The sequence below is a fragment of the Phascolarctos cinereus genome, unplaced genomic scaffold (assembly GCF_003287225.1).
Source record: "Phascolarctos cinereus isolate Bilbo 61053 unplaced genomic scaffold, phaCin_HiC Scaffold_1;HRSCAF=81, whole genome shotgun sequence".
NCBI lineage: Eukaryota > Metazoa > Chordata > Mammalia > Diprotodontia > Phascolarctidae > Phascolarctos > Phascolarctos cinereus.
Genome location: NW_027555514.1, coordinates 170,432,289 through 170,457,264, shown reverse-complemented (window position 1 = coordinate 170,457,264; position 24,976 = coordinate 170,432,289). Strand labels below are relative to the sequence as shown.

The 24,976-nt window shown below is 40.5% G+C and overlaps 1 protein-coding gene across 2 annotated transcripts in view; it reads right to left on the bottom strand.

Moving 5' to 3' along the window:
* Positions 1-17,911, bottom strand: part of TM7SF3 (transmembrane 7 superfamily member 3) — a 41,995-nt gene extending 24,084 nt beyond the window's left edge. The window contains exons 1-2 of one of the 2 annotated variants that reach the window (XM_020965088.2): positions 17,641-17,911; positions 389-543 (exon numbers count right to left, since the gene is read on the bottom strand). In XM_020965088.2, coding sequence (XP_020820747.1) covers positions 389-543; positions 17,641-17,731 — 246 coding nt within the window. In that variant the 5' untranslated portion in view covers positions 17,732-17,911. The remainder of the gene's footprint in view (positions 1-388; positions 544-17,640) is intronic. The other variant, XM_020965087.2, reaches the window with a different exon arrangement.
* Between the last annotated feature and the right edge of the window lie 7,065 nt (positions 17,912-24,976).

Sequence of the window (24,976 nt, the reverse complement as noted above, 5' to 3'; positions counted from 1 at the left end):
CGAAGGCATTCATTTTTTATAAGACAAATTCTCCGAACAAATATTCTCCAAGGCAGAACCTGCTTCCATCAATATCAACCAATAAATCAGTATTTATTAAGTACCTCCTATGTGCCAGATGCCGTGCTAAGCACTAGTGATACAGAAAGAGACAAAGTCCCAGCCCTTATGGAGCTTACAATCTAACTGATTATCTAATGGATAATCTAATCTATCAACACTACTCACTCACTATGGCTCAATCTTGATTTTAAAAATAATAATAATCCAAAATTTAAAGAGTCCATCATTTAGAAGGGAGATTTAGTTCTATTAGCATACACAAGATGTTTTCTAACAGATCCAAAGACAGAAATGAACTGAAACGAGGGGAACTCCTCATACAGACCTTGTAGAAAGAGACTGTTATGTTCTGGTACTGAGAATGTACTTGGAAGATTATAAATGTGACGTTGCTTGCAATGTGACGCAATACAGCTTCTTCTGGAAAGGGTCTGTTGAGCACAAAGTGTCTAAATTTCCCCAAAGAAAATTCAAGAAGACCTGAAATGGGAAGATTTTTAAAAAATTATTATTACATTTGCACTTCTACTATCAGCTGGTAAAAGTATCATGATAGGCATAACACTACACACACACACACACACACACACACACACACACATACATATTCACCTTCCACAAGATAAACAAATTGTCGTTTCTTGACCCAGTCCCTCCATAAGAGAAGAGATACTGGGGAAAAGATGGAAGTCAAATCTTCTGCCTCTAAATAATAACATCATTCTTCTGTTTCAAAGTCACTGGACCCTGAAACCTGGTCAAACAAGTATACCTACTATAAATAATTTTGGACTTATAGAACTTCCATGTCTCACTCACCTCAGTTTCTTTTTTTTCCCTTTTTCCTACTATGCTCTTTCTTTCCCCTCTTCCTATCTTAACTGGACAAAACATAGACTTGGAATATATCATAGTTATTCAGTAAAACTTTAATCTCTTTTTCATTCAACATTAGTTTTTAAAATTACTTCTTGTCCTCTATCCCCAAGAGAAAGAAACATTCAAAAAATATGAAAAGATTTTGAGAAAAAAAGTTTGCTTTTTTTTAAAAGGGAAAAGCTAAGAAAAGGTAAGAAGGAAAAGTGTTTTCCTGACTTTCTCTAGGCTTTAACTTCTCTAAATATATAAAGCACAATTACGTGCAACATTTTCTAATCCTAAATCACTTTTTATCTATAAAATATACATTTCAAGGTACTATGCATATTTTGATTTCCTCAAGGAAATTGAAATCTACAAGGGTGAAAAGACCTATAATTACTGCAACTTCAGATTTGACAAAATGAACAAAAATAACTTTAACGAAAAAGATAATGCTTTCATTATCCATTCTAAGATTATAACAAATGGTTATGACCAATAATATAAAAAACCAAGTTACAAGGAAAGAAGGGTGAGAAATAACCGTGTATGTCTTTTCTTTCTTTTTGAGTAAACATCACTTCTTCTGAAACCACACCCTGATCCCTTTGGGAAACAGGTCCAGGATACACCCCAGGGATCCTTCCTGTCTCATTTCTTTCCTGTTCCCTAATGCCTGAAGTAAGCAAGGGAGAAGGTGATGGGCACAGACAGAACTGCAAAGAATCAATAGTGAGTTAGGTGGACAAGGGGAGGGGGGAGGAACATACAGATGAGGTGGGTTGGGTGAGTCAAGGGTTAGTGACTCAGTAAGAATTAAGGCTGGAGTCAGTAGCCCCAGCTGGTAATAAGGTACATGGTGTGAATGTGTGTGACTGGATGGTGGGGCTGAGCTGTGCTCTGGGTCCCAGTGAGTCCCTTACAGTTTAGGCAGGATGAAAAACCTGGCCAAGTTTCTCTGAATGGAAAGAGGGTGCATGCATGTGGGTGAAAGGCAGAAGAAGGTGATGAGTAAATCACAAAGGGAACTACTTGGACCATAGGCCTTGAGAAAGACCACCATGATGGAGGGTGAAAAATCTGTGGTACCATTGCTGGGCGACAGCCAGTAGGGGCAAAACATGAAATGAGGATGTAAAAGCAGGTTGCAGCCAGATTGCAGAATGCCATGAATGCCAGGCTGAGTTTTTACTCATCACTGGGGCATCCAAGGACCCACTTGAGCAGGGGGGTGACAAGTACAGATCCGTGTCTTACGAAAACAGGAACAGAGTGAAGGAGGTAGAGAGGTACCGACTAGGCTATTCCAGTTGTCCAGGCTAAGGATAATGAGTGCCCTCACTTGGGGTAGGCTGTGTGGGCAAAGAAAGAAGATAAAGCCAATGGTGATTGGGAAGAAAATGCAATCAGCAAGAGAAATACCAAAGTTTGGAGTAGAAGCAAGTTGGTGGGAGATTTAGAATTCAATTTTTATAATATTGATACTGGGATCAATTCATAAGCATGTATTAAGTGCATGTTATATGTCAGTCACTTTATATAGAGACAAAAATAACACTACCTTCTCGACCTGGGGCAAGTCCTTTAACTTCCATACAGACATCAGTTTCCTTAACTATAAAAGAAATAGGTTGGATTCCATGACCTTTGGGTTCCCTGCCAGCTCAGGGTCTACAAGCCTAAACAGTCCCTGTTCAAAGAGCCTACACCAGGCGAGACAAAACACACGAGAATTTAATAATCTCAGGGGAGGTCACTGAAGCGGGGATTTCATACATAAACAAGTTCCTATGCAAAGTATTTTTAAGAGTATGCATAAGCAGTTGAGGTAGGTGAGAATTAGCACAGGCCTAATGTAGGAGGGGACGGCTTTCGAGCTGAGTTTTGAGGGAAACTAAGGACTTCTTAGAGAAAGGTGACAAGGGAGTGCATTCCAGCCTTGCAGAGGCATAGAGAAGGGAAACAATGTCATATGATGGCACCATATTGTGCCTTTCAAAATTAAAATCATGAAAAAAAAATTAATACTCTTTTTTTTATATTTTCAATCAAAAACAGGCTCACAGTAGAAGAATTCACAGAAAATGGAACGGTCAGTAAGAATAAACAAGTCAAATTAAAAACAGTAAACATAAATTGAAAACATTCCCAAAGTTTCTAGGAAGTAGAATTGGTTCTCTCCAGACTAAGATGGACTTTGCACATAATTGTTGAGAGGACTCATTTGAGGAAATACCTTGTCATTTAATTATGATTTTATCCTTAAATGGTTAAATGGAAACCGAGGCATAGTGTTCTATCAAATCATTCAGGCTCAACAAAATAGGAGGTAATAAGCTGAACAGATAAAAGCGTTTTAAGAAAAAAAAATTTCTTCAACTGACCTCTTTTCAGGAAGCAAGTCAGTCTGACAGTTGGAATCTATATACCACTTCCTTCTTTTATTTACTGATTTCCTGAAGATGACCCGAAAAAAAGGGCACGGGAGCCTCATGTGCCTTGAGGGGCAAGAACCAAGTAAAAGGAACCCCACAAAATGACCACACTTTGGGAAGCTACAGGCCAAGTCAGGAAGGAATAAAGATGTATCAAGAAGAAAAGCTACTCAGTGAATTTTACTTTTTTTTAAACCTACAATCCTTGACTTCTCTCAATTTGCTTTTCATGGAAATGACCTTGGCAAGTTAAGACCCATCAGCAATTCCCACTGGACTCAACGCAAAGCAGCACCAAGCTAAAAGCATCTTACAAATGATTGTGTATTTCACAACCATTAAACTATATGTGCTTTTGATGGTGTGTCACACATACAGGAAGACCCAGAAAACTTGCTACCCAAGTCCTGGCACTGTCAAGCGGTTCAAGATCAGAAACTGATACGCTTTTGTCAGAGGAAATGACATTAAAAAAGAGACACGGCCATCTATTTTGCCACCTCACTCTAAGGACCATGGGACCCATCCATCTGACTGGCAGCTGAAATCTCCCATATGTCCTCTCCCCCGTTAGAATGGGAGCAGAGCATTATTTCCGATGTTTAGTACAGGGCTTGTGAACACAGTAACTGCTTAATAAAAAGCTGGAATTACAAAATTGGAAATCACAAAAAATTGGAAATACAAAAGAATTAGAAGCAGATACTTAAAAAAAAACTGGTCCAGGTGAAATAATACTATGCTATTAATTTCCACCCACGGAGACAGAGCTAGCAAAGGCAGACGTCTGCCCTAAAGACAACACAGAGCATGTAGAAACGGGACAAAAGCTCATTCCTCTGAGCACATCTGAAAAGGCATACATGAAAAAGATTTCATGAGGTTTAAATTAGGTCTTATGACTTTGGGAGTAGGAGGCAGAGAAACAGGCAGAAGGCACATCAAACAGTATCTACAGAACAATTGTCTTGAGATTGAGTCCTGAGAACAGGCACAGTCTGAATCTTGCCTGTCATCAAGCAATAACTTTTAAAAAAAAGTTTTCCAGCAAGTCTTCACAGGAATCTATCTGATTCAGCAGCAAGAGGCTACTTTTCATTTAACATCTAAGCTCAGCTTTTAATCATCACTCATGGCTAATTTTTCTTTCCTCCAGTCCACAAATAAACAATGAAAACTAATCTACTTTTTTCTACTCCTATCAGACCCTAATTAGACCCTAAGATATTTCTAAACCCAGCTCATTATTTAGTATTTACTTATTTCTACCTCAATTTTTCTGATTTTTAAAAAAAATTCTCTCCCACTTGATAGTTATCCAGATGTTCTCTAGACAATGTGGTGAGGTGGAGGAGAGATATGGCCTTCAAAAACAGCTTGGGGAGCTCAGGCCTTGGAGTCAAGAGGACCTGAGCTCAAATTTGGCCTCAGACACTTGATACTTACTAGCTGTGTGACCCTGGCCAAGTCACTTGACCCCAACTGCCTCACCAAAAAAGAAAAAAAAACCAGTTTGGGAGTTTAAAGCCAGCCTCTGAAACATACATGGGTGTGTGTGTGTGTGTGTGTGTGTGTGTGTGTGTGTGTGCGTGTGTGTGTATGTGTATGAGAGAGAGACAGACAGACAGATAGAGAGACAGACACCCTGGGCAAGTCACAACATATCAGCCCCCAGGAAATTCCTTTTATAAACTACAAAACAGTGCTTGATCTGCACTGGTAAAAGAAAATCCCTCACAGAGAGTTCTTTACACCAATGAAATCACAGTTCTGGGGAAAAACAACAAAAAATTAATCTCAAACGTATAATGAAGACTGCGAATTAAGACAAAGAATTTAGATTCAACAAAAACAGGAAAATTGTCAATAAAAAAACTGTCAGTCACCCATTTCAATCTCCTATTTTCTAACTTCAACTCAAACAAGAAGAAGAAAAGAAGACAATCTTTGAGTTTATAATCTAGAAGAGATAAAACACACAAAGCAAAAATAGGGGGTTTTTTTTCCAATTTTTAAGAAACTGAAGAGGAAGAGATTATTTTCAATTGGGAGAAAGGAGGCAATCCAGGAAGATCTCATGGAAGAAGTGGTGCCTGAGATAAGGGGAATAAGAGAACAAACATTTTTACTAAACACCTACCATTATGTGCCAGGTATTATACTAAGTGCTTTACAAATACTATTTCATTTGATCCTTACAACAACACTGGGGGTAGGTGCTTTTATTGTCCCTAATTGACAGTTAAAGAAATTGAGGCACACAGAGGTTAAATGACTTGTCCAGGGGTCACACAGCTAGTAAGTGTCTGTAGCTACATTTGAACTCAAGTCTTCCTGACTCCAGGCCCAGTGCTTTATTCACTCCACCCCCTAGCAATCTGTTAGGTGAAATGAATTGTCCAGCTATACAAATAGTACATAAGAAAGCTGGGATATGAACCTGGGTTCCTTACACTGTACCTCTAGAGGCAGGAAGGGTAAAGATGGGAGCAGGAAAAAGCTAATACATCCACTTTAGCAGAATGCTTAACAGAGAACAGAGTGAAGAAAACTGGAAATGCAGGCTGGAGCCAGATCACAGAAAGCCTTAAATACCAAGCTTGTATACAAATTTATATTTTATCCTATCAAGTCCTTGGAGTTAACCTTGTATGCATCATGGACCCCTTCAACAGTCCAGTAAAGCCTTTGGAAACCTTCCTGGAGTAGTGTTTAATGAAGAGATCATAAAAAAGGGAAAAGGACCCACATGTACAAAAATATTTAGAGCAGCTCTTTTTGTGGTGGCAAAGAATTGGAAATTGAAGGAATGCTCATCAACTGGGGAATGGCTGAGCAAGTTGTGCTATAGGAATGTAATGGAATACGACTGTTCCATAAGAAATGATAAGAGCAGGCAGACTTCAGAAAAACCTGGAAAGACTGACATGAACTGATACAGGGTGAAATGAGCAGAACCAGGAGAACACTGTGCACAGTAACAGTAACATTGTGTGATAACCAACTTTGATAGAGTTAGCTCTTCTCAGCAATGCAATGACCTAAGACTCAAGATGGTAAATGCTATCTCCACATCCAGAGAAAGAACTATGAAGTCTGAATGCAGACTGAGCATATTTTCTCTTTTTTTTCTTTTCTCATGGTTTTTTCCTTTTGTTCTGATTTGTCTTTCACAACGTGACCAATGTGAAAATACGTTTAATATGATTGTACACGTATAGCCTATATCAGATTGCACACCATCTTGGGGAGGGGGGAAAGGAAGGAGGGGGAAAATTTAGAACTCAAAATCTTATAAAAGTGAATGCTGAAAACTAAAAATTAATTATTTTTTTTAAAAAGAATAGTGTTTCATGTCTATATAAAAAATGGAAGGAAAATACTAAATTCAGTTAGAGGTTAGTGAAAAGAAACAGGTAATATGTTTTCCACCCAAGTTCATGGACTCCCCTGAAATCTCGATGAAGCCCTCGACGATCCACGGACCCCAGGTTTAAAAAAACATTATGGAGCTGATGAAGATTTTTGAAAAGGAGTAGCATGGCCACGTGCATCCTTCCCCCCAAACTCCTTAAAAAAAAATCAGAATCACACCTACCCAGGGTCCAGATAGGTGCTAGTGTTCTTGTTCCCAACTTGTTCAATTCATTAAAAAAAGTTCTCTTCTCCCCTACAAACCTCACAGTACTGGTACCTCAATCCCATGGAAAGGCAGAAAAGCTTCCTGAAGAAAAGTTAACAACCTATGGATGCCAATTACTATTTCAAATGAGATAACATGCTTTGTAAACCTCAAAATGCTACGTAAATGCTATCTATTATTACTATTCCCTCTCCTTCCTCCCCTGAAATGAGTCTCCCCTAAAATACCACCAAAATAGGGTCACTGCCCAGGATATACCCCTTTTCCACAGCTGCTCACTGGCCCTAGATGCTGCATTGACAGCCGCCTACAGAAAACACTTTATGGTGGTTGAGAACTCAATATAAGAGCTGTTTTTTGAATATCTTTGTTACAGTCATTGATTACTTTCTGCAGAACCCCATTCCTTACCTAGCAGAGGGACCAAATAATGATATTTTTTGTTCTACCTATTCACACTATAGCTGATGTCAAATGCAAAGTTACTAGATTCCTTGCAAAAAAAAAAGCCAGAGTAACTGAAGCACCTTCAACAGTAATTTGGACAAGACGCATTACTACTGTAGGCTCTTGCCTACTGAGAACTAATGACTCAATTTCTGAAGTTTTCTTGCGTGGAGCCTACTCTGGTCAGCCCTTCCAACTCCCACTCCTGTTTCAAGGCATTGTGAAGTAAGCTTTTCTATTTTAAATGGGATACCTGAGCAAAAGTATGTTCAATTAAAGTAAGACAGGAGGTTTTTTGAAAGCCAAGGTGGTAAAAGGTTTCAGGGAAGGAGTGGTGGTCCAGCGCTAAAGAGAGATCAGGGAAAGCTAGGTGGTGCAGAGAGTCAGGAGGACCTAAGCTTAAATCCTGCCTCAGACACTTGACACTTCCTTAGCTATGTGACCCTGGGCAAATCACTTAACCCCACTGCTTCCAAAGAGAGAGAGACAGAGACAGAGACAAAGACACAGAGGCAAATGGAGAAAAGAGAGAAAGAGAAAGAAAGAGAAATCAAAGGGGATAAGAAATGGAAAAAGGCTGATCAGATTTGATAATTAGGAGCCAACTGGTAACTGAAGGGTGGAGTGAATGCCAGACTGCAAAGGGTTAAATTGAAAAGATAATTTTGAGGGAGCAGGAACACCAAGTTTTAACAGCGAAAGGAAAGAAAGGGCAGTTGCTGGAGAGTATGACAGTGTGGTATGATTACACCTCAGCAGTTTTGTTTGGTGTAAGTAAGGAGCCAGAGAAACTGATGATCAGGGTATGACAGATTTAAATCTGGAAGGGACCTCGTTGTTATTGTTCAGTCATGTCCAACTCTATGTAACCCTAGGTTTTCTTGGCAAAGATATTGGAGTGGTTTGCCAATTCCTTCTCTAAGGTATCCTGATTTTACAGGTGAAGAACTGAGGCAAATAGGTGTTAAGTGACTTGCCCAGGGTCACACAGTAAGTGTCCAATGCTGGTTTTGAACTCAGATCTGCCTGGTTCCAAGCCTGGTACTCTATCCACTGCACCACCTAGCTGCCCTGGAAGGAAACAGAGGATGTCAAATCCAATCCCGATTTTAAATGAGGAAACTGAGGCATAGAGAGGCTGAGACTTACTCAGGCTCACATATTTAGTATCTGAGATGGGATTTAGATCCAGGTCGTTCTCCTCTACCCACTCTGCCTCTTCAGTAAGATAGATGGAGCAATGCCCTTGAAGCTAAGAAAAGACAGAAACCTGAGAAGACATGACCCCCCAAAGCAGGTAGATAGAGAGGTAGCTAAGTGTGGAGTACTAGTGTGCTATAAGAAATGATGAGCAGATTGACTTCAGAAAAACCTGGAAAGACTAGCATGAACTAATGAGTGAAATGAGCAGAACCAAAGAACGTTGTATAGAGAATCAGCAACATTTTTTGAAGAATAACTGTGAATGAATAGGCTATTCTAGGCGTTAAAAATACTCAAATCAGCTACAAAGGACCTAAGAAGGAAGATGCTATCCACTTTCAGAGAACGGACTGATAAACATAAGTGTGAATAGCATGGGTTCATATACACACACATGTACATATGTATGCTTGTGTATACACACACACACACACACACACACACACACACACAATCTGTGCCAAATGGTGGCCTTCTCTAGTGAGGAGTAGAAAGGAAGGGAGGGAGACAATTCAGAACTTAAAATGTAACCCCAAAAAATTTAATTTTTAAAAAAAGAAAAGAAAGGTAGCTAAACAGTCATCTGCTGCAGGCCCTAGTTTCTACCTTCCTGGACTCTTCAAACATGTATCTGCCAAGAAAAATGGAGACAGGAAGGGTAGAGGGTTATCTTCCCCACAGCAGGCTATTCATATGGAAATGAATAAAATATTTGGTTGTGAATTTCACCCTATAAATGTATATTCAGCCTTCTCTCACTCCCCTCTCCCCAACCCAAGATATAAAAACCAGGCTAATCAAGGTTTTAAAATTATGCCCCACTTCTCCCTGATTCCCTTTTAAGAATTAAATCTCTCTCTGTACTACTGTCTACTAGAAGCTATAAACCTTTATCATAATATATATAGTTTTAGCTTCTCACAAAATAAATACCTGTGTGCCAAGAGTAGAATTTTCCTGGTTCAGCTTAAAAAAACAAACAAAACCCCCCCACCATACTTGTTCACCTTGCACATCATACCCTAGATGGCTAAGCCTGTTTCTCTTTCGACCCAAGCTTAATTAACTCATAATCTGCCCATAAAATGACAAAGCAATGTGTTTTTTCTTTCTTTTCTTCCTTTTTGACCCTTTAAAAGAACTACAGGGACAGCTAGGTGGCACAGTGGACAGAGCTCCAGCCTTGGAGTTAGAAGGACCTCAGTTCAAATCCAGCGTCAGACACTTAACACTTACTAGCTATGTGACCCTGGGCAAGTCACTTAACCCCAATCACCTCATAAAAAAAGCTAAAAAAAACAAACTATAGTCGTAGCCTTCGGAATGTACTGTATACTGTATTCTAGATGAATTACTGACAGGTACATAATTAAATAGAGAACATTCATTGGCTATCCAGGGACAGACAGACTGAAGAGCTCATTCTATCAGATTCAGAGCTGGGCAGGACCTTTGAAGTCGTCTGGAGCAGTGGGGTCAAACTCAAAGAGAAACAAAGGCCACAAAATCACAGGTAAGTATCCCTTCGGGCCACATGTGGTTTGTAGAACACCGCAAGTATTTATCTTTTTTTTTTAATTAAACAGCAACACAATAAAATCAGATAGAACTATGACTTAATCTAGTTCAAGTCACGTACAGGAGTGTTGTGGTCCACGTTTGGTCAGTGCATGTGTGACACCAGAGACCCTGGTCAAACCTCAATTTATAGATAAGGAAACTGAGCCCAAAGAGTTTAAGTAGCTTGCCCACGATAACATAGTAATAAGTGTTGCAGAATGTAGAACCTATATCAAACTGCATGCCTTCTCAATGAGGGGCAGAAGATAGGAACGTAGGGAAAGAATTTGGAACTCAAAAAAATGTTTTAAACGTTAAAAACTGTATTTACATGCAATTGGGGGGGAAGGGGAATATAATATTAAATTTTTTTAAAAAGAAAAATAATAAGTGTTGTAAGGCCAGGACTCCAACCCAGGTCCTCAACTCCAATAAAGTTTCCCTTTCTTTGACATTTTTTCTTTTTAATTTTTATTGATATTTGTTTTTACATCACTTTCATTTTCAAAAATTGAAGGCTGGTGGGGAGAGCACACTACCCAAAGAGCCAGAGTCATCTCTTGTCAAAAAAAATTTTTTTTAAGTTAAAAAAAAACTCAGTGAAATGCAAATTAAAATGACTCTGAGGTACCACCTCACACCTATCAGATTGGCTAATATGACAGAAAGGGGGGGCAGCTAGATAGCTCAGTGGATAAAGTACCAGCCCTGGAGTCAGGAGGACCTGAGTTCAAATCTGGCCTCAGACCAAACACCTGATACTTACTAGCTGTGTGATCATGGGCAAGTCACTTAACTCTGACTGCCTCACAATAAATGAATGAATGAATGAAAAAAATGAATGAATGAATGAATAAATAAATAGAAAAATAAACAAGCAAGCAAACAAATGAATAAATAAATAAATGACAGAAAAGAAAAATGATAAATGTTGGAGAAGATGTGTGAAAACTGGGACACTAACGCATTATTGGTAGAGTTGTGGACTGATCCAAACATTCTGGAGAGAAAACTGGAACTATGCCCAAAGGGCTATAAAACTGTGCATACCCTTTGATCCAGCAATACCACTACTAGGTCTGTATCCCAAAGATATCATAAAAAAGGGAAAAAGACCTACATGTACAAAAATATTTATAGCAGCTCTTTTTCTGGTAGCAAAGAATTAGAAATTGAGGGGATGCCCATCAACTGTGGAATGGCTGAACAAGTTGTGGTATAACAATGTAATGGAATACTATTGTTCTATAAGAAATGATGAGCAGGCAGATTCAGAAAAACCTAGGAAGACTTATATGAACTGATGCTGAGTGAAATGAGCAGAACCAGGAGAATACTATACACAGTAACAGCAACACTGTGTGATGATCAACTGTGACAGACTTAGCTCTTCTCAGGAATACAATGACCCAAGTCAAGTCCAAAAGATTCATGACGGAAAATGCTGTCCACATACAGAGAAAGAACTATGGAGTCCGAATGCAGATCGAAGTATACTATTTTCTTTTTTTTTTTTTGGTTTTTTTGTGGCTTTACCCTTTGGTTCTGTTTCTTCTTTCACAAGATGACTAATGTGGAAATATATTCACATGATTGTACATGTATAGCCTATATCAGATTGCTTAGCCATCTTGGGGAAGGGGGATGGGAAGGAGGAAAAAAAATTTGAAACTCAAAATCTTATAAAAAATGAATGCTGAAAACCATCTTTACATGCAATTGGAAAAAATAAAATAGTATTTACCAAAAAAAAAAAGAGCTCTTAACTTAAAGCGTTAACTGATTCTGATAGTAATGTCATATTCCACACCCACAGTCATCCACCTCTAACAAAGGAAGGGCTGTGTATTTTGCCTTCCTTGGGGGTCAAATGCTTTTGATTAGAGAATGCTTCTATTAAATGCCAATATAGGTGTCCCAAAAGTCTTAATGCAGACCTAAAAACTTAAAACTGCCCTCTTTTCATTACAGGGTGTCCAAAAAAATCTTAGTGCAGTTCTAAGCTTTACTTAAAACTGCATTAAGACTTTTGGGACACTGCATATCTTTGGCATCAGGTATTTTCCCAGGCCCTCTTCTGTGAACAGCAGGTTCACAGGTAAGAAAGAAGCCCACTGCTACCCTAGGGAAACAGAGGCACTTGAACCAATCCAATGAAACAAATATTTATTAAGCAGGTAATACATGCAAGGCAAGAGTCAGCATAGGTAGACAGAGTTAGCTTCATAACCAGGAAGAACCTCTCATTTTCCTCCAGGGATGGGGAACCTCTGGCCTTGAGGCCACATGTGGCCTTCTAGGTGCTTGGGTAAGGCCTTTTGACAGATTCCAAGTTTTATAGAACAAATCCTTTCATTAAGGGGATTTGTTCTATGAAGTTTGGATTCAGTCAAAGGGCCACACGTGAGCCTAGAAGGTCACATGTGACCTGAAGGCCACAGAATCCCCCCTCCTGTTAAGGCAACTCTTTAAAAGCATAAGATAAAGAGCAAGAATAAAAGTGCTTTAATAGACAGTTTCTTGATTGGGAGATCTTTCTGCCAAAGAAATCACAAGTCTAGTAAAATTATTAAAATGTGCAAGGCTCTGTGCTTGGATGTCGCAGGCACAAAAATGAAGTAAGATACTACCCTAACCTCTCTTGAGCTTCTTAGCTTATTGCCCAGTAGGAGCTGGGAGGCGCTCCTGGACCCTACCATGGAAAAGATCCAATTTTTCAACTGTGCGCAGATATCATGGATATAGGTAAGGGTCTGGGCCTGACCCTCACTGGGAAGACACTTTAAAGGGATCACAGACGTGAGCACAATTCACTCCATCAATACAGACTGCAATCTCCTATCCCGTGGAACTCTGGCCAATGTCCTGACATAAATCACAATGGATTGACCCTCTATGAAGACTTTTACTGGACCATGTGGCCAAGAGTTACACAGCATGAAAAAGCATGTGGATGGGAAACCTGCGGCCTCCAAGCCACATGTGGCCCTTGAGGTCCTCAAGTGTGACTCATTAACCAAATCCAAACTTCACAGAACAAATCCCCTTAGTAAAAGGATTTGTTAACAAAAGGATTCTAACTGTCAGAATCTCTTCTATTGGGGAAAGAGAACAGCCACATATTATCTCTCTACACACAGCATCAAAGGATCTTAGATTTGGAGCAGGATTTGAAGCTTAGAAACCAACTATTCCAAGCCCTTCATTTTGCAGATGAGAAAACCGAGGCCCAAAGAATAAGACCCAGTGACTTGTCCGGGGTCACAGAGCTGGTAAAGCGACCTTACCAAGAGCTGAACTTGGGCCCATTAATTCCAAACCCACTGTTCTTTCCATTGTATGAGCCTGCTGTTTCAGGACATCAATACGATCACACTCTGAGAATTTAAAGGACATCAATCCTGGAATATTTATGCAAAATAAAAACCTCAACATAAAAATGTCTTAATATAACATACAAAAATATATTATCACTATGATATATAGATATAAATATATTACATATAAAATATATAATTAAATATAATATATTAGAATATTAATATAACATACAAAATAACAAAAATATAAAAAATTCTTAATATAGCATATAAATGTTCAGTGTGAAAACTGGAAGTTTGGAGATTCAAAATATACAGTTATAAAAATTTAACTATAAACAGACTAAAGAAGAAAAGCACAACAGAGAAAATATGCTTCTGGCATGTTTCATTGCTAATTAGCATCTATATCAAAGTTCGAGGTGAATGGGAACTGCTATCATCATCATACAAGAGAAAGAGAATAGGGTTAATAGAAGGAATTATTACAAAGCTACTTCTTAACTTTAGTAAAAACTCTGGAGAGAGGACCAGGGGTGGGGAATCTGCAGTTTTGAGGTCACATGTGACCTCCTAGGTCCTCAAGTGCAGCCCTCTGACTGAATCCAAACTTCACAGAACAAATCCCCTTAATGAAAGGATTTGTTCTGTAAAACCTGGATTCAGTCAAAAGGCCACACCCAAGGACCTAGAAGGTCACATGTGGCCAGAGGTTCCTCACCTCTGTAGACTATCAGACTGATGAAATCTGGGGAAAATTTATGCATTTTTAATTAGCTATAAATGCCTGCCTAATACTCCATATCACCTACCCTATGTAAGGCTTTCTCCCACTCAAAGTTATCATAAAACATAATTTGAGCACCTTCTATAATATGCTTTTCCCAGTCCCCCTTAATCTTAGTGTCTTCCCTCTAATGTTGTTCAGTCATTTTTCAGTTGGGTCTGACTCTGTGACCCCATCTGGGTTTTCTTGCCAAAGATACTGGAGTGGTTTGTCATTTCCTTCTCCAGTTCATTTTACAGATAAGGAAACCGAGGCAAACACAGCCACTAGTAAGTGTTGGAGGCCAGATCTGATCTCAGGAAGATGAGTCTTCCTGACTCCAAAACCAGCACTCTATCCACCCCCCTTTCCTTCCCTCTGATATTACCCACAATTTATCATATACATATATATGTATATATATATATATACATATATATACACACACACATACAGAGAGACAGAAAGAGAAAGAGAGAGAGAGAGAGAGAGAGAGAGAGAGAGAGAGGATAAATTGACAAATTGGGGGGGTGTATATACATATATATATACACACACATATATATACATACATATATATATATATATATATATATATATATATATACACACACATATATTTGTTTGTACATAGCTGTTTGCACTAGATTACTAGATTATGAGCTATTTGAGAGCAGAGACTTTTCTACCATGTGCCAGGAAGCTCTTTATTGGGCCAACCTCATCATCCTCTAAGAGATCTCATCAGCTGTGGTTCTACACCAAATTACTACCCTCTTGTCTGACTGGACAGTGGGACCATGAACTCCAACCTCCAACTCAGATTTCTCCTTTCTCATCTGGCTGAACTACTTTGGAACTTCTCTTAAAGACTTCCACACCATACTCCTAGTCCTGTACTTCCTCCCCACGTACCAATCAAAAGCCTTCTTTTGTATGTTGTCTTTCTCTCATAGATGGTATGCTTCTTAAGGGCAGGGACAGTATACCTCTGTTTTTTCCTTTTTGGATCCCCAGTGCTTAGCATAGTGCCTGGCACATAGTAAACTCTTAATAAATGTTTACTAACTGTCTTTTGCCTTTCTTTCTATTCTCCAGCCTTAACACAGGGCTGGGCACATAGTAAGCACTTAATTAATGATAGGTCACTGACTCACTGACCAGCTAAGAGTCTATAAACTATAAGTCACCCCATCCTAGTGGATGGAGTACTGGACTTCAAGTCCTGAAAACTTCAGTTTTGGATACTGTGTGACCTTGGCAAGTTACTTAAGTACCTTCCATGAATTTCCTCATTTACAAAGCAGGGCTAATAAAAACTTGTAATAAAGACATCTGAGGCACTAATGAAATAATACTTTGCCAATGGTTCAAATGCCAGGCATGAGGCTACCTAACCTAAAGAATCCAGCCACCAGTTTTACGATCAACCCCACCACTCTAAGATGCACAGCCCATTTCAAACACCTACCTCTCTTTAGGCAGCAATAACATTGTTGGGAAGGCATTCTAAGTGCCAGTTGTTACGGACTTGGCATTTCCACCTCAGACTCTGGTTTTACCAGATGCATAAAACTCTTGATAATGCTTGCGCTAAATTAAGGTCTTTATTAATTTTCTTTATTCACCTTTAGCTCACATATACATGTCAAAATAGGTCTGGTTACTTAACAGTGGGTATAGTTAAGTTCCCTCTTAAGGAAATGCAAGAAGGGCCCAGAAGAAATGCCATAGGGAATCCAGATGAAGGGATAAGAAGGAAAATATCAGAAAGCTTCAGCAACGCTCAAATGTCATGGCGCTGTTGGTTTTGGTGGAAGGGTTTTATATGCTGGGGAAGAATAGACCTGTGACTTCGATGATGTAAGAAACTTCCTCTACTATGTAGATCAGCAACCTCTCTGCAAATTGGTTTTAGTTAGCAAAGTGCCTAGAACAGTAAAAAGTAAGGATTGATTAAGATCAAAGGCAAATTATGTGTCAGAAGGGAGACTTAAACCCAAGTCTTCCAGACTGGGGTGAGCTCTCTTTCCATTAAAGCCAGGAAGTCTCTTGCATCAAGTATTAATTAACAGCTTTTTGATTCAGTTCTTGAGCAAACTCTTTCAGGTTAAAAATAATGCCAAGTTTCTACAAAAAAAAAATGCCAAGTGCTTCTAATTAGTTTTGGGTTTGTTTGGCTTTTTTTTTTAGCTTTGAAGGGTTGTGTATAACATCTTGTTCCTGATATAATAGAAACAGCACTAGGTTAGGAGCCTCCAGCCCTGCCTGCATCACTAGACAGACGAGTAATCTTTAACAAGCTAGTTTTTAACATACAAGATCAGGATAAAATACCACCATGTGCTTTGCCACAGGGGCATCAAAGATTTAATGTGAGGATTTCTAAGGCTTTGAAGCACTACACCAAAGGTCTTGTGATATGTTTATAAACTGCTTTGTAGTATAAATATAACCTCATCTTCTTGAGACAAAGCAATGCACAAAAAAAGTTAGCATTCCCGATGGTACAACTCAGTTTTGCAAAAGCTGGGCATCTCTGAAATTTAAATTGTTCTGATTGTTTCATTTGCTTGCATTAAAGATACTCCTTCAAGCCCCAAATAGCTAAAGCAAGTTAACAGTGTTTAAAGGATTCTGATGATCTCTCCCCCAAATAGTATGAAGGGGAGGGAAAAAAGGAACAAACCAGGAATTGTCTGACTCCATGCACCAAAGCACATGACACAATTTATAAAGACCAATCCTCTGCATGACTTTTCTAGACATAGCAAATTCCTTGAAATGACTGCTCTAAGATGTAACTTGGAGGCTCCACATTTGGGGTTACCTCTGCGTTCTCGAGGGGCCCTAACCCCGTTATTTCTGCACCTGAAATAAACTAAGGTCCGGGCCCCAGTTTGGAGAAATGGCATGGAAAAGGCAGAAACATGGCTGATCCAGACCCTGGGATACCAGGTTCCCGGGAAAAAGAGCCAGAGGAGAAGGATTCTCAAGCTTCTGCCCCGGCTTTCTTGTACCGGCAGCGGGGACTGGGCTCAGCAGAGCCTTCCCGGAGGCCAGAGCCCTTTCTGAAAGCAACTGATCTTTCTTCCCAGGGTGGAAACGAAGGCCCCGGTCCCTTCTCCTCCCTAAGAAGCTCATTTCGGATCACCCAGCAAACCTTTTAAAATGCACGTGACCATTTTAAAATATAGCATTTTGTAATGTTTTAAAATAAAATATAAAATATGTTTCGTTGCAAGAAATAATGAATTAGCACGGCGCAAAATATACATATATTAAAGTCCCAGCTGCAATGGCAGGCCCCACTCCCACCCGGGGCCCCGGCTCGCTCCTTACCTACGCTGGAGTTCACCGGGGTCTCCGCCGCACTAGCCAGCACCAACCCCAGCCCCAAGAGAGCCAGGTGCAGGGACCCGAGCAGCCCCATGTTGGCTCACGAGCCTCGCCAGCCCGGGGCGTCCCAGCAGCCCCGCATCGCCGCCCCGCTGCGGGGCACCTGTCCGCCCCCCGCAGCCCCCCGCTGCTTCCCAGGACCAAGCTCAAGGCTTCCTCTTCCGGCGCTTGCCCCGGTCCCGGCACCCCGCGGCTCCGCCTCCCCCGGGGGGCGAGGGGCACCGAATGGCGCGGAGGGGCGTCTTCCAAGGAGCCGGCGGCTCCTCCCCCTGATTCCCAACCGGTCAGCGTGCTCGCTAGCCCTCCCTCCTGGGCCGGCGGCCAGCCCCGAGCACGGTCCGTCTCCCAGCGCTTTGCACAGTAGGCGCTTAATAAATGCATGCCCAGATGCAAGGGAAAAGGTGATCAGGGTGGCAGCAGGATCCTGGCGTTGAGGGGGAGAGGGGCCAGGTTGATCTAGATTTCCCAGGTTGCTGACCAATTTAACCGAATGCTTCCCCAGGGTTTTGCGGATCCTTCGTAGAAAGCCCAAAACTTGAAATGAACTCCGGGTTTCTCTCTGAACGTGTAGACCCCTCCACCTGTGAGCATTTAACTCTCTTATGAGGAGACGATGTTGGCTGGCCCAGCCTCTTAAATGCTGAGTACTTGTAAAGGAAAAGAAATGCACCGGCCGGGGCATATTGCTTTCTAGGATTGTTTTAAGATTGGTTTCATTTTGTGGTAGTTTCCCCCAGTTCTCCAAGGAAGTCAGTCGAGATGAAAAATCTGGAAGAAGAGGCCCTTTGTTACTGCTTTGCAAAATAGGGATTATTTCATCCTGGCACCTAGCATGTAAATTCTTAGTACTTGTAACCCCAGGGTCTAGCACGGTAATATCATAATTTATGGCTGGAAAGGACTTCATAAGGCCCCACATCCAATTCTTCCCAATAGTTTACAAATAAAGAAAACAGGCTGAGAGTGATTACTTGCTTAGGGTCACGCTGCTAGTAAGGTTCTGAGGTAGAATTTGAATTCAGGTCTATCCGATTCCCATTCCCAGGGCCTTCTCAGCCACCTAAGCATGGGCTTGATGAATCATAGGTTATTTGGACCAACTCACTGATTTCTTATGTGCTATAAGGAAACACTCTTTGGTAATCTTATTTATGAACAACATAAATTGCTGCTAAAATCAAGAACAACTCCAAATATAGAATGCTGTGCATTTATGCAACTGGACAGAAATTTTGGATACAGGGTTTGCTAAAGGCTTTGCCAGAATGGTACTCCATGGTAGGAAATATGTCATAATGGCTCCTGGGCAAAATTACAGTGTTATCAGTTTTCTTAGGCAACTTACCAACCCTTTTTTTCCTCCTTTAGCTAGTCATAACCTCCAGGCCTCAACTTCCTTATCTATAAAAAGAAAGAGTTTAGACTAGCTTCTGAGGCCCCTTCCAATTCTAGTGTTCCCCTTTTGTTCACCTCCTGATGGCCCCTCTCCCTCACCCCAGCAGGCACTTGGTGTTAAACTGACTGTTACACTCCTGACTGTCCATTATCCCACCAAAGGTGGTCGATTCTGTAGAAATAAATCAACAATAGACTATTCTCTCGGTGTGTGTGTTTATACATTTGGTAAAAGAGTAAGAGTAATTTTATTTATTTTGGTCATTCTGACATTCATTTACTTTATTGAGTTTAATCCCCTCATATTTGAAATTAAAATTGGGTTTTTTTTGTTTTGGTTATATTCCTTTCTCCTCAGTGCTCTAGGCAATTCTGGGGGCAGTTAGATGATTCAGGGGATAAAGTGCCACTCCTGGAGTCAGGAAGACTCATCTTTTTCAGTTCAAATCTGGCCTCAGACACTTACTAGCTGTATGACCTGGGCAAGTCACTTACCCCTGTCTGCCTCAGTTTCCTCATCTGTAAAATGAGCAGGAGAAGGAAATGGCAAACCACTCTGGTATCTTTGCCAAGAAAACTCCAAATGGGGTAAGGAAGAGCCAGACACAACTGAAAAAAGGACTGAACTAGGCAACTCCATGATTCTTAGTTGCAGAGAAGGTACATTTCTTCAACCATTCCCTATGCCAGGGAAATCCCAGGTATGGTCCCTATCCCTATCAGCTTCTATAAACTGAAATTTAGACAGCACCTTAGGATTCTATATATTGGCTCATTTGAGCCTCACAACAACTTTGTAAGGCTAGTATTACAGGGATAATGTTATCCTTATTAGACAGGTGAAAAAATGGAGGTTTACAGACTTCTCACAAAGCTAAGAAGCATTAAAGACAGAATTCCAATGCACATCTTCCAGATTCCAGGTGTGGCATTCTTTCCTTCATACTGCCTCCTTTAAATTAGCACTTATTCCTAGGTGATATGTTTTGGTTATACCAAGCTAACCTCATAGTCCTTTCTCATAGATTCCCCCTCTGGACCTTACCTTACCTCAACCCAAATTCCATATGTTTATTGCTTTTTTAAGTTCTCTTTCCTGGCCCTGATAGCTGCCCCAAAACCATATGAAACATAGAAGACCTTCTCACAAGAAATCCAAGTGAGAGGGTAGATATCAGCTGTACCTTCCCTAGCCTCCTAATCTGAAGTTTTCAGTTTTCTTTTGTATTTTCTTACCCCCAATAGATTGTAAACTACTGGAGGGCAAGGACTATCTTTCTTTTTCCTATTTGTGTCCCCAGTGCTTAGCACAGTGCCTGGAATATAGTAGGCACTTAATAAGTATTGATTGGCTATTATTGACTGTTGATCATTTATTGCCAAACTTCTTGAACAAATTGTCTGTACCCAATGCCTTGACTTCTCTACCACGTACGTCCTTCATGGCTCTCCGGTTCTGTATTGAAGTAGATTTTTTAAGTCAGGTATGAGAATTACATTTATCCTAATCAAATTTCATCTTGTTAGATTCAGCCTAATTATTTTTAGCTTGTCAAGATCTCTACTATTGATGGATCTGAAAATTAATCCACTAATTTGAGAAGATGGTTTGAAATCATAAGAGAAAACTCATAGGAATTCACACAATTTAAAGGAAAAAAAGTCCATCTATAACATTCCATTTGCCTAGCCAAAAAAAAAAAATACTACTTAGAGCCTGCTAGGTAGCGCAGTGGATAGAGCACCTGTCCTGAAGTCAGAAGGACCTAAGTTCAAATCCCATTGCAGACACAGGATACTTAGCTGTGTTAACCTCGATTGCCTCACCACAAATTAAAAAAATATATATATTCTGTATTGTTCAAATCCGGCTTCAGACCAAACAGTTGACACTTACTAGCTGTGTGACCCTGGGCAAGTCCCTTAACCCCAGTTGCCTTAAAAAAAAAAAGAAAGAAAGAAATTAGGTGGTTTTTAAGTAAGAAGTAAAGGTTTTAAAATAAGACCTTTAAGAGAAAAAAAATCTTGTTTCCGATGATCACTTTGTTGGCACAGGAAGAGGCCTGGTCTCAGGATGTGGTAGGACAGTAATATTTTTATTTTAAATCTTCACAGACTTGAATAGTCACCCAGAATGTTTAAGAAAAGGTCCTAGAGCATATAACTGGGCTGGGTGTCACTGGGAAGGGCAAATGCTAGTGAGAGAGGTATGAGCTATCAAAAGGAGCCCTCATTGTTTAGCCTCCAAAAGCTCCCAGCTGCTGGGAAGGAATGATAATCTTTCCCCCAGCCACTGGCTCAGGGCAGGGCCCTGCTGCTGCTAAAGGATAAGATTCTAACTGGAAATAACTGCTTATTAGAGAGAAAAGTGTATCTCCTTCACATGAGTTATTCAGTCATTTTCAGTCGAGTCTGACTTTTGGTGACCCTCATGTGGGGTTTTCTTAGTAAAGATACAGGAGTGGTTTGCCATTTCCTTCTCGAGCTCATTATCATCATCGAGGGTTAAGTGACTTGCCCAGGGTCACACGGCTAGTAAGAGTTTGCGGCCAGATTTGAACTCTGGAAGATGAGTCTTCCTGACTTCAGGCCCAGCACTCTATCAACTGTACCACCTAGCTTAAACCTCACCTTTGACATTTACTATGCATGTGACATTGGGCAAATCACTTAACCCTCCTGAGCCTCAGTTTCCCCAGGTGTAAAATGAGGGGATTGGACGAGATGGCTTCAGAATTCCTTCCCTTCTAGCTCTGTATCTATGATCCTGGTACATAATTCTTTAAGGTTTGCAAAGTACTTTGTATACATTATCTCATTCAGTCCTCACAACAACCCTGGGAGGTATTATTAATCTCATTCTACCTGACAGAAAACAGGCCTAAAAAGGATGAGAGGTTTGCCAAAGAACACACAAAATGATTATATGTTGGCCCTGGATTCAAACCTGGGTTTCTTTCAGTCTCCAGTGCAGTACTCTTCTATATATGCCGTATTATCTCAGTGAGTTATATAGCTGATAGCTGTGGACTGTCTGGCAAAATAAGTTGAAAACCTAGCCTGCATTCTAAATGTTAGGACTGCTTAGTTCTTGAAAGGGAACAGGAATCTAGGGAATAGAGGCAGAGAGCTAATTTGTTTTAAATGAAATCTGATTTATTTATTTATTTATTTAATAGGCAATCGGGGTTAAGTGACTTGCCCAAGGTCACATAGCTAGTAAGTGTCAAGTGTTTGGTCTGAGGCCGGATTTGAACTCAGGTACTCCCGACTTCAGGGCCGGTGGTCTATCTACTTCGCCACCTAGCTGCCCCCAAATGAAATCTGATTTAAATAGGAACATTCCCCTGCATATTGATTTAGAAAACCACAAACTAACCTTATCTATGTTGTGTTGTATTTTTATTTGTTTTGTTCAACATTTCCCAATTTCATTTTAATCTAGCTCTGGCCATACTACAGGAGTTTTATAGTGGGAGTTACCAATGATCCCTTTTTGTCCATCAGATAATATGGTCTTAGTCCTCATCTTTTTTGTTGTTGTTGTTGTTGAAGTATCTGTTACATTTGATACTGTTGACCACCCTCCCTTCCTGGGCATTCTCTCTTTTCTGGGTTTTCATGACACTTCTCTTTCCTGGTTTTCCTCCTACTTGTCTGACCACTTGCTCTTAATCTCTACTGGCTCAAAAATCCATATCACATTTCCTAAATGTGGGCATCACCCAAGGTTCTGTCCTAATCTCTCGCTCTGTCTTTCTCATGTCTGTATGTGTATATGTGTATCTATATGTGGTTAGAAAGTGGATGTGATGGGGTGCTTGGGTTCTTGTGCTTGTACAATTTCTCTCTAGTCTCAGAAATGCTGTCTCTGACAATCACTCCCCAGCCCAAGGACACTGTGCCTAGCAATTACTCATGAGTGGGCCCCAGCAAGGCCCTTATCTCTCTCCCAGGTGCAGCTACACAAAGCTGAGAGAGAGAGTGTGCTGGGCTGTTCAGGCCCCAGTCCTAAGATCATGTCTATGGAAGCCTCCCAATTCCTTAGTAAGCTCCTGTTTTGTGAGAAAACTTTCCCTTGTTGCAGAGCATTCTCTAATCAGGACAGAGTGAGGGGTGTCTTGTCTGGCTCAAGGAGTTTTGTGGCTGGCTGGCCCAAGGACTCGTCCTCCTGCCAGATTCCCAAGATCCATGCCTCTGACATCTCCCTCCCTATCTGGTATACTCCCTACACTTTCCCATCCATAGCTCCCAAAGACACCTGGACCTTTAGATTACCTAATCAGTATCCCTGGCATTCCTTTCCCATGCCTTTTTCCATATAAACCCTAGCTCCATCCTCAGTCTATCACAGGTTCCTTAAGAATCCTTGCCTGCTGAAAAGCATAACGATAAATCTTGGCCACCTTGACCTAAAGAATGCTTGAGTCTGTGAATTCATTCCAGATGACCTTGTCCTGTACTCCAGTCCTTGAGGGGTCTCAACCTCTCAGACCTCAACAGATGGAGTGCTGGGCCTGGAGTCAGGAAGATTCATGAGTTCAAATCTGGCCTCAGACACTAGCTGTCTGACCCTGGGCAATTAAGTCACTTAACCCTGTTTGCCTCAGTTTCTTCATCTGTAAAATGAGATGGAGGAGGAAAAGGTGAAACACTCCAGTATCTTTGTCAAGAAAACCCCAAATGGTGTCACAAAGAATTGAACATAACTGAAATGACTCAACAATAATAATATACATACATCTCATATATACACACGTGTATATTACATACATATATGCATATGTATACTGTCAACAATTTACCAAAAGTTTGGTCCAAAGAAACAAAATAGAATCGGTTTCCCCTTAACCAAAGGTCTGTCCAAAGAACAAACAGAATGGGGTTCACCTTACCAAAGATTTGAACAAGGAACAAACAGAATCAGTCTTTACATGTGCTATAAGGTGCTTATTTATTCTCATTAAGCAGAGAATCATGCATGATGGAGTCAGAAAATAATTCTGAACTCAGAGGTAAGCAAGCTGAAGGAGACCCTTTATATACTTAGAGCAATCCCAACTCAGGATGCCTGTGTCAACCAAATTATAGTCTCCATATGTGTTAACCATAATATGAGAAAGGAATTTCTTAATAAGATAGGTTTTAAATGCACTAAGATAAGAGAATGTCAAGGTGTCAATTTATATCATAGATCCAGGATGTCTGTGTTTCTTTTATCATTAACATGACATAAGAAAACCTAAGAAAAGTCCCATTATTCAAGATAGTGTCAGGTTTAAGGCACTTGGTCCTTGGCAGTCATAAACAGAAGAATGCTCCTGGTCAACTTCATCTGGCCAAGTAGTTGCTGACACAGGAAGGGACACTTTGGGTTCACTCAGAGAGCAAAGCAAACCATGTCTGTTATGCCAGAGCACACAAAGTATTATGATAGGTTGCTCAGAGTGAGCCAAAAATGTCTTTCTTCTGATTGGCCAATCTAGGTTTTAGGCCTTTCTCAGGTGATAGGGGTCCAAAATGGTTCACAATACATACCTGTGTGTACATACCTGTGTGTATATTGTCAATATAATGGAGACACCCTGTTTTCCAGAGCTAAGACCCAGCAAGTAAGCTGTGCCCTGAGGTTGGCATAACCTCTGGATCATCTCACCCTCTGGCAAAATCACATAATTATAGTATTGCTTTGACACACCAGGTGTTCTCTGAGCTCAGACAAGTTCTGGACAAGTCATGAAGCCCGGCTATGAATCAAACTTGTCACACTGTTGCTTTTACCCCTCTTGCCAGGGCTACAGGTAACTACATAATCATTGGTAGAAGTATTGAGATCTCTCCACACTAAGCAGGTTCCCCTACTAGGGGCAGGGCCCAGGCACAT